This window comes from Dichotomopilus funicola (assembly GCF_033296635.1).
Source record: "Dichotomopilus funicola strain CBS 141.50 unplaced genomic scaffold C8A04scaffold_26, whole genome shotgun sequence".
Classification (NCBI taxonomy): Eukaryota; Fungi; Ascomycota; class Sordariomycetes; order Sordariales; family Chaetomiaceae; genus Dichotomopilus; species Dichotomopilus funicola.
In genome coordinates, this window is record NW_026944047.1 from 285,308 (window position 1) to 298,870 (window position 13,563).

Below are 13,563 nucleotides of genomic sequence, written 5' to 3' on the forward strand. Positions count from 1 at the left end.
CAATCGTGTCAACTCCTGCCCTGCCTACGCCAACTCTAAATCCGCCGTGTCCACCCACCGTCCGTCCGCCGAAAAAAATAGCCAGCCAGAATCCCCCATTAAATAAGATGCTTCGACCTAAAGTACGCACGCAGGTACATAATCTGCCACGCCCACAGCGCAATCAGCAAGAAAGTCGTGCCGAAACCAAACCACTTGACGCGGGTGTTAGTGCTCTCGTTGGTGTCGCGCAGGGTCTGCTCGCGGGCCCGCAGGTACTCCATCTCGCCGACGACCTCGGCGACCATCTCCTCGATGCGGCGGAGTTCCGTCTCGAGCGGCTTGAGTTTCTCGGTGGCTTGGATCGCCGACCAGTCCTTGGCGTCCGCGCCGATGTCGATGTCGAGCTCGATGTGCCGGAAGGGGTGTTCGACGTAGCGGGCTGTAGGAATAGTATAATCAGTAAACGTCGAAGATGTTATCGTTTATGTGGATTGGACAAAGGGACGCACCGCCGGTCAGGACGTTCTCAAAGCACACGTCAAACGGGGCGTCGGCGTGCGAGGTAAACACGGTGCGCTGCTCGCCGGCAATGTCCTTGGGCTTGCCGTACTCGTTTCCTGTCGTGTCGGAGATCTACTAATCCATATCAGCATTTATCCTCTCACCATCCTCCCATCATCCTCTCCATCCTTTTGTTCTCCATCCCATAGTTTCCCAGAGGAGAACGCACATGCATATTCAACGACATGCCATCGCCCCGGTACCCGTCCGAAATGGCCGTGACAACAACCAGCATGTCCCGCGACACAAAGTTGCGCACGCAGCGCCGCGAGTGCTTGTCGTGGCCTGTACCGGCCTGGATGTCGAACTTGAGCGCCTGCGCGCCGACCGCCAGCAGCAGCAGCACGCTGCACACGCGCTGCAGCAGCGAGGGGGCCATTTTGCCGTTTCTCGTTTCTCGTTTGCAGGAGCGGTTTCGGTCTGTTCGGTCTGTCCGGTGAGTTCGGATGGGGGGAGTTCGGCGTCGGTGGTGATGGTGATGGCGGGTTGAACTAGGAGCTTGACGATTTCAAGAAATTCGAGATTGGAAAGCTGGCTGCACGACGCCCGGCTGCTCGATTCGGCCAAGGTGCCAGCTGTCGATTGCCCCTGGCGGTGTGGGGCCTTCACTCAGTTACACTACCTAACTAATTACAGGCGCCAATCACTGAAGCTCAGCACCCAAGCACCCGCAGTGCCGCAGCACCAGCCTTGCACTCGCTTCTGCCAACGCCAGGCGAATCCGGTTGGCTAGTCTTGTTCCGGCACCGCCGCCCAGACCTTCCTTGCAAACCGCTGCAGGCCCTGAATGCTGATCACAACGTCTGCTTCAGGTGGAATTGGATGACGCAGAAAGAGAAGACGGAACTCAAGCCTCAATGGATCCCTAACAACATTGTATGACGGGGGATCCGTCGTCTCATCACGGGCGATAAAGATCTCTTGCCGCTTTACCGGCTGGAAACTGCCGCCCTGCTGTAATATCGCAGCATGCCGCGCCCGTGTCATCGGTCCTTGGACTAAAAGTTCCTCCTCCCATCTCTCGATCAAAATCTGCTGTTGCTGGTGGTTGAATTTCACCAGAAGGACGATCTTGACATCGTGGTTTGAGGCCAAAAACCACCACTCCATATCGCGATGAAGCTCCTGGAGGGTTTCTGAGTCGCCGGCTTCAATAACCAGTGTTGGCCAGCTGTTTAAGCCTGACCGTTCGGGGTCCGGGCCACCCGCTGAATCGCCCTCCCCACCAGATCCTCTAGGAGCACCTTGTTGTCGAAGTGTAGTAGGACCTATTTCAGCCCAAGCCTCACCTAAATCGTTTCGTACGAGATGGGCGATATACTGGCGATAAAGTTGGAGATGCAGGCGCTCGTGTAGCAGGTTAGGGATCGTGATGAACAAGATCCGGGTATCAACATCATAGCGACGAAAGCGGATCTTGGAGCGTCGCTGCTCCCGTTCACGATTGATTTCAGAGACTTGTTCCAGGTCAATATCTAAATAATTAGCATATATGTTTCTCGGTAGGAATATAAGGGTAATACTATACCTGTTACAGTCAGGAAATCTCCACGACTGTTATTAATGGCGTCGAACAGATCTTGTACGTTTGTGAATTTCAGGGTCGGGGTAGTATTATCCTGCATCGGCTCTACCGAAGTAGGAAGAGTAGACACCGGGGAACCCGGTGCCGACGTCGAGGGAGATGCCGCGTATGCAGCAACCTTGAAGTGATTGAGGCTATGAAAAATAGTTATTCGGGCTAGGTGGGATCCGTGAAGTGCGATCGCTTTGATGGGTGTAGAAAAGGGCTAAAGTCGAAAGTCCTCGATGCTGGCATGGAAAGCTGCGCACGGCGGGCAGCTACCTAAGGTAGGTACCTAGGTAGGTGGCGCCACAACGTGCTCCAGCCTCGCCCCACCGTCGCGTCACTGCAGCGTTCCTCAGCCTCGCGAATTCGGCTTTCTTTTGTTTCGCCGCCATCCAAGCTTCGAAAGTCGCATCGCATCGCATCGACAAAACGGCACCCACCAAACTCGCGTATCACCACAACATCTAAACACGATCAACATCTCGGCGCATCGCGATTGTTCGCGACCCTATCCGCCAAGATGCCGAAATGTATGTCCCAGCTTCAGTCTCAATCTCTGAACCCGATATTTTCTATTTCTATTTTCCTGCGATTTATTTCCCTTTCCCTTTTCCTTTCCCTAGTTGCCTTCTCTACTTTCTCCCTCCCGATGAATTCACCCACTAACTAACTACCCCAGTCTTCTGCGACTACTGCGATGTCTACCTCACCCACGACTCCATGAGCGTGCGCAAAGCCCACAACAGCGGCCGCAACCACCTCCGCAATGTCGTCGACTACTACCAGCGTGCGTCCCCCTCTCTTCTCCCCCCCCCCCCTCAACTCCCTTTCCTCTCAACTCCCTTCCCTCTTCCCCCTCACCACTCAACTTCTTTCTCCCATCTTCCGAGAACTATGCTAATGTAATACCTGGGAAAATAGAAATCGGCCACGAAAAAGCCCAATCCGTAATCGACTCCATCACCTCCTCCTACGCCGCCGAAGGCCAAGCCCACGCCAACCCCATGCTCCCCCACAACCAGCCCGGCGGAGGCGGTTTCGGGCTCGGTCCCCGCGGTGGCGGTCCCGGTCTTCACTTCGGCGGTGGTGGTCCAGGCGGTCCCGGCGGCCTCGGTGGACACGGACACGGACACGGGTTTCCTGGTGCACCTGGCGGTGGTGGACCGGGAGGATTTCCCGGTGGACCGGGTGCTGGTGCAGCAGGACCAGGTGGTCTCCCCCTCCCACCACCACCGTTCCTCTCCTCCTCCGGTCCCGGCAGCGGCGGCGCAGGTGCGGGTGCCGCGCCAGCCGGATTCCCAGCCGGCCTCCCCCCTCCCCCCTTCCCGATCCCCGGAATGCCCGGCGCACCACCTTTTCCCTTCCCTCCCCCCTTCCCACCTACCGGAGCCGGAGCCGGAGCTGGCGCAGGTGGAGCAGCTGGAGCACCGCCTTTTCCGATCCCGGGGTTTCCGATTCCGCCTCCTTCTGTTAGTGGTGCCGGTGGAGGTGGGGCGGGCAGCACGGCAGCGACACCGCCGTTTCCTGGTGGTGGTGCTGGTGGATTCCCGCCGCCGGGTGCGCCGGGGGGGTTGCCGTTTCCTCCGCCGGGGGGGTTTCCTGGGTTTCCGGGGGCGCCTGGGGGTGGTGGGGGGTTTTCTGGGGAGGGTCGCTGAGGTTGGTGGGTGGAAGGTTGTTGGGTGGAATAAGGGATTTACGATAGAGGGATTGACAGCAAGGAGAGTGTACAAGGGGGGGCTTTACAAGGGTAAGAGTTGACGGGAGAAGGGGGTCGGAGGAGAATCGGCAGGTTTGATGCCTGATGCAAACCAGATACGTGATTGCTATCGCTCCTTTATTGTTCATTCTTCCCCTTCCGACTATTTTAGCATTCAGTTAACGAGGGGTTTCAACTCGCACGGCGTACCGGCGTTTTTTGCGGCTAAGGGGAAAGGAAATGAAAGAAAATGGTATTTTTGTGTGGAAGAAATAATTGCCTATAAAAACGTGTAATACTGTATTATATGTATGCAGTCGACATGAATGGGATGTGTGGAAATATTCTGTTTCGAGGTTCCCACTGACCAAATCTAGTTAGGTGAGATCATGCGAATTAACTATGTTAACAAGGCACGGTTTATTAGCTCAGCTTGACTCCAGCCTTCAGATACCAGGTTCATTCCATGTCAACTTCGTGCCATGTCAAGATACGACGAGGTTGCACGTACCCAAGAAACGAACAACACAACCGAGTAGATGCCACAATACAAGAGGGCCCCCATTTGAGTAAAGCACATTTATCTTTTGCAATGGTAGATCATCATCATCTTCAATTGTATAATGGTATCATCACCCCTTCCCCAAACTACAAGGCCCAGCCATCTTCTCAATCCATACAGTCGTCAGATCGGACTCCAACCTGACCTATCTTCGTTCAGATAACCCAACAAGTCACAAAATCTCTCCTTGTCCAGACAAGATATAAAAGGACAAAACGAAAGTAAAGAAGAAAAAGCCCAAGGAAAGGAGATGTCGTTCGCAGAACCAGAAAATACTTGGTCATATACGTTCGTCACGCCATTCCCGAATCCCTGTGTTAGATGCGCTATCCCAGAACGCCCTCTCCCATCAAATCATCAAACAGGCTCCCGAGCCCAGAAACAAAAAAGACATGGCCGTGCATGGTCGATATAGACAGAGAGAAGAGAAGGTAAGAAAAGAATTGAAACGAACGGAAAGGACTCATCAAATCATGACCCATCATCCATTTATGTGTCCACCCAAACCTAAACCTGTATAAGCCCCGCAGGAGAGAAAACCCAAAGTCTGTCTATACTTCGGCCTCCTAAAGTTGCCTTTCCAACCCCTGCTCCCGTCGCTCTTGCTGCTGCTGCGCAACATACAAGGCATCACGGTCCTTCCATGTATTCCTTCGAATCACCTCGCCGACGCCATCCCGAACCTCTCGCGGGCCCGAGATCATGCCTCGCAGCTCCTGCGTCCGCTTCTCCCGCCTCCTTTCGCTCAGCCGCCGGGGAAAGTTCATGCGATCACCCAACGTGGGCAGGAAACCAGTCGCCTCTCCGCCGGCCCGCTCGCCCGGCGCGTTTCCGCCGGACTGCGAGGCGCGGCGTCGGATAGACGACCGGGCACGAGCGCTGAGAGACCGCCACAGGGTGGTATAACCCCTACCGGCTCCCGCCCGTGGGGGGAAGTACTTGCTCGGTCGAGTCGTGCTAGTGTACGGCCGCACGTTGTTCTCCGGTACGCCCCGTGTTAGAGACTCGACGCTCCGCCTGAACTTCATCACCCGCAGGTTGCCACTCGGCGTGCGGCGGATGGTCCGGCGGTCCGGGCCCTCCTCCGAGGTGGCCGAGTAATAACTGTCGTACCCATCGTCGTAGCCATCGCCACCCCGGCCGCTGTCTCGCGTGGGGATGATGGCAAACGTCCGCTTGATACGCTCGCTCAACCTCCGGCGAGGAGGCGCAAAGGCAGGGGAAGGCAGGTAAGGCCGGTTGTCGATGGGAGGATAGCGGTACGTTCGGTCGTCCTCAGAGCGGCGGTTGTCGTCGTCACGGTCATCGTCATACTCGTCGTCATAGTAGTCATCGCCATCACGGCACTCGTCGCAGTCACAAGGCTCATCCTCAGCATACGCCGGCCGCCAGTGCGGGTGGAGTCTGGTCTCGTCCATCGAAACCGAGTCCGCCGTCGACCGGCGTTTGAGACGAGGCCGATCCTCAAAGCGTCGAATATTCCGAGAGAGCGAAAATGTGCGCGTCAGGAGGCCCACAGGGCGACCGGGAGACGGGCCGTAATCCGACTTCCGGCGAGTAAGAGCTTGCCGGAGAAGCGAGAGGCTACGCTTCGGCTTCTCCCTCGTCATCTCGTAATAATTGCCCAGCTGCACCTGCCGCTCGGTCGATGGCGTCAAGCCAGATGGCGTAGCGGGAATAAAGTTGATGATTGGCGGCTGCGGAGGCGCTCTCGGATTCCTAAGCGGAGAGTCAACCTCTTCTACGGCAAACCGTTGCGGTGGTGTCGTAGGAACACTGCCGTCCACGTCCGTGGCTCTAACAATCGGGATGTTCGCAGCAGTGGGTTTCTCCTGCTCCGGCGAGGAGCTCTCGGACGGCTTGGCTGAGTGGTCGACGAGGACCACAGACTTGCTCTGGTGCGGGTAGATGTTGACGGCCATGGCCTCGGAAACCTCGGCATGAGAGGTGGCTGCAGTATCCGCCGACGCAACAGAGAGCGGCGTGTTTTGTACAGACAGCCTTTTCCCGAAGAAAGGGTCCTCATCTCGATCCACACCAAGACTGCTGTGCTCTCTCGAGGTCCCGCGTGAGTCGCGGAATGTCAGAGCGGGGCTTCCGCCGAATTCGCCCTGCTTATCCCGGAGCGTGCGCTGCATCGGGGTGACGGGTTGCTTGCGCTCAACCAAACCGTTCTCCGGTAGATGGTCCCCCTCGTTCCGATGCTGTGCTCGATCAGTCTGCACGGGCTGAGCCTGGCCGTTCGCTTTCTCGAGTGCCTGGCTGGCGTTCTGCAAAGCACGGTGTGCCTGCTGCGCATGAAAAATGTTGTGCGCATTCAAGCTCTCCGCCGTCAATGAGCCGGCCCTCGACGCGTTCCGGCTGGTAGGCGCCGAGAGAGAGGACGAGCGGGTGGGAATGACCGGAGGAAAATCCATGGTCCGCTCATCCCCCGGACGGGAACCGTCAGATTCCGAGTACGCTCTGCTTCGGCGACCAGGTCGTTCAAAGATCGGACCTTGCTCCTTGCTTTTTGAAGGCTGAGAGGTAGGAACCGAACTGACGCTTCGAGACCGCCGGCTGCTTGTCGACCGCAAAGAAGGCGATTTGCTGTTCGATTTGACTGAAGAGCGACGCTCCGGAATCACAACAACCGGCACGGCCCCGCTGTTCCACACAGAGCGACGGGCTTTCCGGCTCGAGATGGAGTTGTTGGTAGCAGTCGAAACATAGCTGTCACGGATCGGCTCACGCGTAACCTCCCGCACGGCTTCATTCGCTTGTGGTGCTGGCAGTTCGGTGGGTTGAAATCCATTTGCGGCAGCAGTTGAAGCAGATGTTGGCGGTGGGGATGCCTCGGAACTAGAATCCCGTAGTAAGCTATGTTTCCTGATGTGCCGCAGCGTCTTTTGGCGCTGCGGCGTAGAGCCTACGAGGACCGCCGAGACGATCGTTGACGCGTTTGACTTCGTGGATACAACTGAGGACCGCTTCAACTCGGTGCTTATCGGAGACTCCAAATTTGTAGGCCCCGGCCGAGTAGGGTATCGGTCCGAAGCGACCCTGCGCGAAGGGTAGACAATCGGGCTCTCCTCTAGTGACATGGAGCGCAGTGCCCGAGTAGCGTTGGTTGGTGTTATCGCTCTGTCGTCAATGATTTCTGGTTTGAGAACCGGCCGCCGAATTTTCCTGACGGTCACATTCTTCATGAGTTGGGGATCCCACACTCCCTCGGCATCGCTCGTTCTCGGCCGCCTGGTCGTGTATTCCCCATCGAACTCGCCCAACCCCGGCACCGTTTTCGGCGTCGAGCCACGGGAAGAATTCGACTCAAGGCCTAGGCCTAGCCCCACGGGTTGGGAGACACTTCTCGCAGCCTTGCTGACTTGCCGAACCGTACTCTGCGATGTCTTCGCCGAGGGCAAAGACGGGCGTAAGGTCGGTCGGCGGTCATCGTCGTCTGAAGAGTAAGGATCTTCTCGCGCTGTAGTGAATGAGTCCACCCGAGAACCGTTTGTCACCTTGGAAGAATTCCGCTCCGCTAGCGGGGGGCGTCGCTGAGCCTGGGTTGCCGCGGGGCCAGGCGGTGTTCGATCGGGTGTTAAGTTTGGTGTAGGTGGTGTTTGCTGGTGTGGTGGCGTCACAGGAGGGAGCGGTTCGACCGTGCCCGTACTGCTCAAAGGGTTGTTGGCGCCGCTCGCAGACGAGGAATCGCCGGCATGGTTCACAGAAGATGTCCGAGAATGCGCTGGCGGCGTAGGTGGTGGTTCCGGGCCCGTTCCTGTTCGGCTCCCCGGCGGGCGGGTGTATGGACTTGAAGTTGGCAAGGAGCCATTCTGCAACAACGACCGTTCGCTCCCCCGGCCGTATCTCCACGGGCCGGAGCGCTGGAGCTCCTCCTTCCGGGGATGTGGAAGAACCTTGTGCTTCTTGAACATGCGCGAATGGCTTCCTAGAGCGTCCGCGTCTAAGCCCAGGGCAAAGTTGGCATGGGACGTCCCCATGTTGGGAAGCGATACCCGAAAATCGCTGCCCGTGGGCATGATGGCGGAGTTTCGTGGGGTGAGCCCGAGGTTGCGCCCCAGATATTTTGTTCTCTTCTAGAGTGGAGAAGGAAGATGCAGGAGAATCGCGCGCATATTGCTGGCGGCGCAAGATTGGTCGTTTCAGCAAGGGGCTGATGCTGCGACAACAAAACAGCAAAAGAGCTCGTCAGGCTTGCCGAGGCGCAATTGGAGGAGCCTCCTCGCCGGGTAGCAGCGCAGGGGCGAACGGCGACGACTTGTGATTTGGGGGACGGATCACGTTCGGTACAGAATCGCTACCTGAGACATCGACGAGTGGCTGGCGGGCGCTGAGTGGTTTGTTGGCCAGGTTGCGCAGCAGCGCCTTGGTCCGCAGCGAGTCCGTCCAAGCAGGTATGCAGTGGCAGGGAAAGCTCGAGCTGCTTGGTGTCGTGGCCCTTTTTCGCCTCTCGATGGGGGGCTCCAAGGCAAGGCAGTCAGTGGGGGGGTGTGGCTAGGTCCCAAAGCAAGGTAGATCGATCGTTAGTTCAATCCGTCAATCATGCCGTCACCGGGCCCTTTAATCGCCGGTTTGGAATGATGGCCGCCCTCAAAATGCCGATACATCTAAAACATGGGAGACAAGAGGTGGGTGAGCTGGTGTGAAGCTCCGGGGCATATGATCAGAAATGAGCAGAGAAAAGCAGAAGGCGAGGGTTGCAGCGATGGCGCAGGCCGGGAACAATGCGATGTGTTCTCGATCGAAGAAGGGACGGCCCCGAGGGGAAGGCACGAGCCACTCGGCGGGGGGCCCAGGGACCGCTGTGAAAGACCCCGTGGACCCGTACGCCGCGATTGGCCAAACACGTGCCCAGGCCCTCATGCAGTGCAAGTCGGCGCTCAAGGCAGGAGCCAGGAAGGTTGCAGATGGCAGGAGGCACCCACACAGCAGGAGCCTGTGCAAGAACCTGGAAGCCCCCCAATGCTCACGTCAACCCGGATTCTCGCCGGACGGCAGGCGCCTTGCTTTGCTTGTCAAACTCGAGCGGGGACGGGAGATCGCTTTTGTCCCCTTCAGCTTTCCGTTGTTGGTGCCATATCGCGAATCACACCAAGGATGTCCTTGAACGGCGCGGAATACAAAAAATGATACACCTTTCATCCCCCGCCGCTGCGCGGGTTGTTGGACGCTTTTGCAAATGTCGTTGTTGAGAACCCACCCCTTTATTTCCCCCTCGCGAGACGTCGCAAACGGGTCTGTATTCAAGCAGGCGACGAGTCGGCACGGGCTATCTTGTCTGTCAATGAAACCGCCTAGTGGGCAGCGCAACGGAGGAAGGACGGGCTCCAGCGGCAGCAGTCGAGACTTGGACGGTTCTGGTGCATTTCGCTGCGAGTTCGCTGCAGGCCATGGCCGAATCAGCTCACGAGGCCGCCTTGTCTTTCCCCGACACCTGCATACGGAAGCAGCTTGAACAAATCAGCGCCCGGTCCCCCGTGGGTTGAGTGGCCCGGTCTCGCCAGTGAAGCTAGGAGAGCTTCGAGTCGAACGGAACGGCAATGATGTTGTGCTCGCCGAAGAGCCCCCTCTAGCCTCGGAACTGCGGCGTCGGGCAGCCGTCGGAGGCCAAATCGGTTGCCGTTGTCAGTCTTGCCCGGCACTTCGACCGCCTTCCCTCTCAAAACCGCCGGAAACCCCGTCCTCTTCTGACGCATAGTTTTATGCTTTTTCTTTGACCTGTGTCTCACGACCACGTGTTGGGCGCGACTGCGAGTTTCCGCGACAGGCAGTGGGAATTCGGACCTCCGAGTCCGTTATCGTCGCCCAAAAATAACGTTAGCTGACGTTATCGCGAGCTTCCAAGGGAAAATGGGCCCACGATCCCATCATCAATATCCCGAGCATTGGATTTCCAACTTCCCTTCTCAAGCGGGTCGTCCGTTCTGCTTACCAACATCCACCATTCAGGAATCAAGGGCCGCTGGTCTAGTGGTATGATTCTCGCTTAGGGTTACAACCCAAGGCATTCTTGCGAGAGGTCCCGGGTTCAATCCCCGGGTGGCCCCCTGAACAATGTTCTCTTTTTTGTTCATTTGCATCCGTTAACCCCAACCCAAGGGGCAAGAGCTAGGCTGGGCTTGTTGAAAATGCCTGGGCCAACCCCGACATGGAAATCGACCACTTGTTACCCGTCGTGTAATTCCCTTCAAACGACTCCGACAAACTCTAAAGCTTTCCCAAGCCCAAAGTGACGTGGCACTTTTTTTTCGACGGAAGATACTGGTCAGCCCTGCAAGGCCTAGCACTGCCGCTTTCCTTCAGGAGTTCGTTCATGCAGGGCGTTTTGATGACATTCTCGTTCTTTTGGCTCTCGGCGCCTAAACTATCAAGCCAATGAGAGCTCAACAATGTAGCACTGCCAACAACCACGGGCCGCAGCAATGGGCCTGATCTATCAAGCCGGGGTCTATAGGGCCACCGGCTGGCCCGGTGGCCGGCCGGTCTTCAATCGCGCTTTTCGCTCTCCTCATAGCATATTCTCGGTGACCGGCCGGAGCTTCAGGTGAAAGGAACCTCGGGGCATCCGGCCACGGACTTGAACGCCGGGACGGCAATCGATCACCATGGCGGAGATGGTGGGCCTCGTCGCCGCCATTGGCTCGATCATTGGCGCCGGCTACAAAATCACCAAGGCGATCTCCGCAGCCCGTGAGGATATCGGGGCCGCGGAGGCGAGCGTTCAGGCCATTGCCACCGACATGGCTTTCGTGACGATGATCTTGGGCCAGATCAGGGACAGGCTCAATTCCATCCGAGTCGTCGAAGTTGAGACGCTCAAGATCCTGGAAGGGATACTACTCCAGTGCAAGACCGACATCGACGCAATTGAGAAGACACTCCTCCCGATTATCGCCAATGTCAAGGCTGGAGGATTCAAGAGCAAGAGACAGCGCATACGCTTTCTATTTGCGCGGTCCAAACTCTGTACCCAGCGGGCAACATTGGGGTCGTTGAAATTGACCCTGTCATTGTTCATCCACACCTTGCAGCTCTCAGATGGCTATGATGTCGAGTAAGTTGAGAATTCCACCGCAGTCTTCGGATCGATGTTGAAGCTAACAACCGCCCTTCACAGAATCCTGAAAGATGAGATCCTAGACGCCATCTCCAAGTCCAAGGAGACCAAGACGATCTTCCTTAATGCAGAGAGAGTTGACCACGCCGTCGCCAAAGCCTGCGAGATCCATGACCGCACCTCCATCCCGGAGAACAGCTCGGCCGGGACGGCAGCCCTGTCCATAGAGGATGCGGACCGCCCAGTACTCCCGGGTAGAGCGATCACGCTGCCGGCGTTTCAAGCCGCGGAACCTGGAGCAGACATGGTCGACCTCAACTCGGACCCGGCGAACTGGGAGCTTCAATTGCGAAGCGCGTCCGAGTTCGAAGTAATGCAAACCATTTCGGATGATTCGTTCATGAAAATTGCGGAGCATATGCGGCTTCAGAAATCTGTGGCGACGTTTGCGCTCGGGACGATGGAACCCGGGCCGAGGCCAACGGATATCAGGAAGCCCAGCTTTGAGCTTAACGCGGATCGTGACGAGGGCGTCTCTCTTCAGGATGGGTACTCGGCTGAGAGCTCGCCTGCTGAATCAATTGCAAGGGCGGATTCGGAGGAACGCCGATCTAGTATTCGGGAGGGAAAGCAGCCGGAATACCCTTCCTTGTTTGATGAGACCTCGGATGAAGGGACCCCGGGTCCATTGTTGAACCCTGGGAAACGCGTCCCGTCGCTGTCGACCGAGCGCCAATCTGAAGCCGAGACTGTGGTTGATACTGCTGGATCATGGCCACCGTCGAACGAACCTGCCCGCAAACAGGATCTGCGACCTAGTGAAGAGGACGGGCAGTCATATGCTTTGGCGACGGACTCGGGTTCGACGCCACAAGCCGATAGCACGCCCCAACGACAGCCAGATACCGATGTCTTAACTCCTGCAAAGATTAAGATGGGCAACCCGCAAACCACCCAGGCGATGGTTGAAGAGATAAATCTACGACTCGGGAACCTTCGGGAGAAGCAGAAGCAGAAAATTGACGAATTGGCACAGAGAGCTGCTGCCGGCATGGACCAGGAAGCGCTGCTCGAAAAGGCCCGTAAACAAACCGAAGAAACCATACTTCGCGAAATGGAGAGAATAAACAAGGCGCAACCTACTGTGGAGGAAAGAATGGCCAGGATGCAGGCCGAGGCCGAAATAGAGCGAAGGCACCAAGAGGAGTTGATACGCGTTCGGGAAGAAGCATGGGAGAAGGCCAGCGCCCAATATAAGCTGCGCCAATATCGGGGAATCGAGGAACCGCAACGGGATACAAGCGCCGCTAAAACAGTCAAGGGCAGCAAAAGAAAGAAGTTCCGCCAGTTGCTAGGACTGGGTCGTTCGTCCAAGAGAAGCGTTATTGTGTCGGGGTGATCGAAAGAGAAGAATGTGGTGCTGGGGACAAAACGCTCACCGCTCACTTCAACTTAACCCCCCTCGGTAGGGACGAGATATATAGCAGGCGGCTACGGAAACCTGCAAGGTTTATTCACGGCCACTGTGTCATCCATCCATGGAGACTTTTTTAGGGGGGAGGGCGGTTCTTCTTAACGCAACACTTCACGCACCTTCCTTCCCTCCGCCAACACACCACACCATATAAGCCCGCTGCTCGCTCACCCAGTCATCAGCTCCTCCCAATATGCCAAACAGCGGTGTTTGGCGCAGCGGCATTGGGAGGAGCACCACGCCACTACCGTCGTAAATCGAAGTGGCCCCGGGTTCAATTCCCGGGGCCAGCGAAGAAAAATCTTTCACCGGAAAGATTTTCGTAACTTCCAACCTCTGTTCTTTCGGATGGGAACAGGGCTTGGGGGTGAGCTTTTTGCGTTTTTGGTGTCTACTGTACTTGATGTATACTTCAAATTACCTGCAGTCCGAGAATTAGAGGAGGGAAAAAAAACTTAGAAATGGACTATTGAAGCAATAAAATAATTTTATGGATGGGTAGTAGACATTCGGTCTTAGTGTTATCATCCTCTTCAATCAAGCAACCCTCTTCATCAAATATTTACCTAGTAAACACAAGGTGTAATTTCACAACACCCAACCCGCTTCAACCACTTTACACTTTACACGCTCCAGACACTTGCCCAAAATGGTCCCT

At 56.7% G+C, this 13,563-nt stretch overlaps 5 protein-coding genes and 1 non-coding gene across 6 annotated transcripts; 3 read left to right on the top strand and 3 right to left on the bottom strand.

Moving 5' to 3' along the window:
• Positions 1-98: 98 nt before the first annotated feature.
• C8A04DRAFT_11729 (emp24/gp25L/p24 family/GOLD-domain-containing protein) lies at positions 99-922 on the bottom strand (the record flags this gene model as incomplete). Its single annotated transcript, XM_062777076.1, has 3 exons — positions 99-421; positions 492-615; positions 713-922. The coding sequence occupies 3 exons, from the start codon at positions 920-922 to the stop codon at positions 99-101; spliced, it is 657 nt and encodes a 218-aa protein (XP_062637592.1).
• Positions 923-1,272: 350 nt separating this feature from the next.
• C8A04DRAFT_36857 (uncharacterized protein) lies at positions 1,273-2,168 on the bottom strand (the record flags this gene model as incomplete). The annotated part of the gene is made up of 2 exons (XM_062783674.1): positions 1,273-2,018; positions 2,072-2,168. The coding sequence occupies 2 exons, from the start codon at positions 2,166-2,168 to the stop codon at positions 1,273-1,275; spliced, it is 843 nt and encodes a 280-aa protein (XP_062637593.1).
• A 465-nt stretch (positions 2,169-2,633) lies between these two features.
• On the top strand, positions 2,634-3,768 carry C8A04DRAFT_28125 (U1 zinc finger-domain-containing protein; the record flags this gene model as incomplete). Its single annotated transcript, XM_062780533.1, has 3 exons — positions 2,634-2,643; positions 2,793-2,900; positions 3,035-3,768. 3 exons carry the CDS (start codon positions 2,634-2,636, stop codon positions 3,766-3,768), a joined length of 852 nt encoding a protein of 283 aa, XP_062637594.1.
• A 1,169-nt stretch (positions 3,769-4,937) lies between these two features.
• C8A04DRAFT_11741 (uncharacterized protein) lies at positions 4,938-8,393 on the bottom strand (the record flags this gene model as incomplete). Its single annotated transcript, XM_062777077.1, has 1 exon — positions 4,938-8,393. One exon carries the CDS (start codon positions 8,391-8,393, stop codon positions 4,938-4,940), a length of 3,456 nt encoding a protein of 1,151 aa, XP_062637595.1.
• A 1,937-nt stretch (positions 8,394-10,330) lies between these two features.
• On the top strand, positions 10,331-10,421 carry C8A04DRAFT_t64. Its single transcript has one exon. It is a non-coding gene; the product is annotated as a tRNA-Pro (tRNA).
• A 558-nt stretch (positions 10,422-10,979) lies between these two features.
• On the top strand, positions 10,980-12,830 carry C8A04DRAFT_28127 (uncharacterized protein; the record flags this gene model as incomplete). The annotated part of the gene is made up of 2 exons (XM_062780534.1): positions 10,980-11,428; positions 11,492-12,830. The coding sequence occupies 2 exons, from the start codon at positions 10,980-10,982 to the stop codon at positions 12,828-12,830; spliced, it is 1,788 nt and encodes a 595-aa protein (XP_062637596.1).
• Positions 12,831-13,563: the final 733 nt, after the last annotated feature.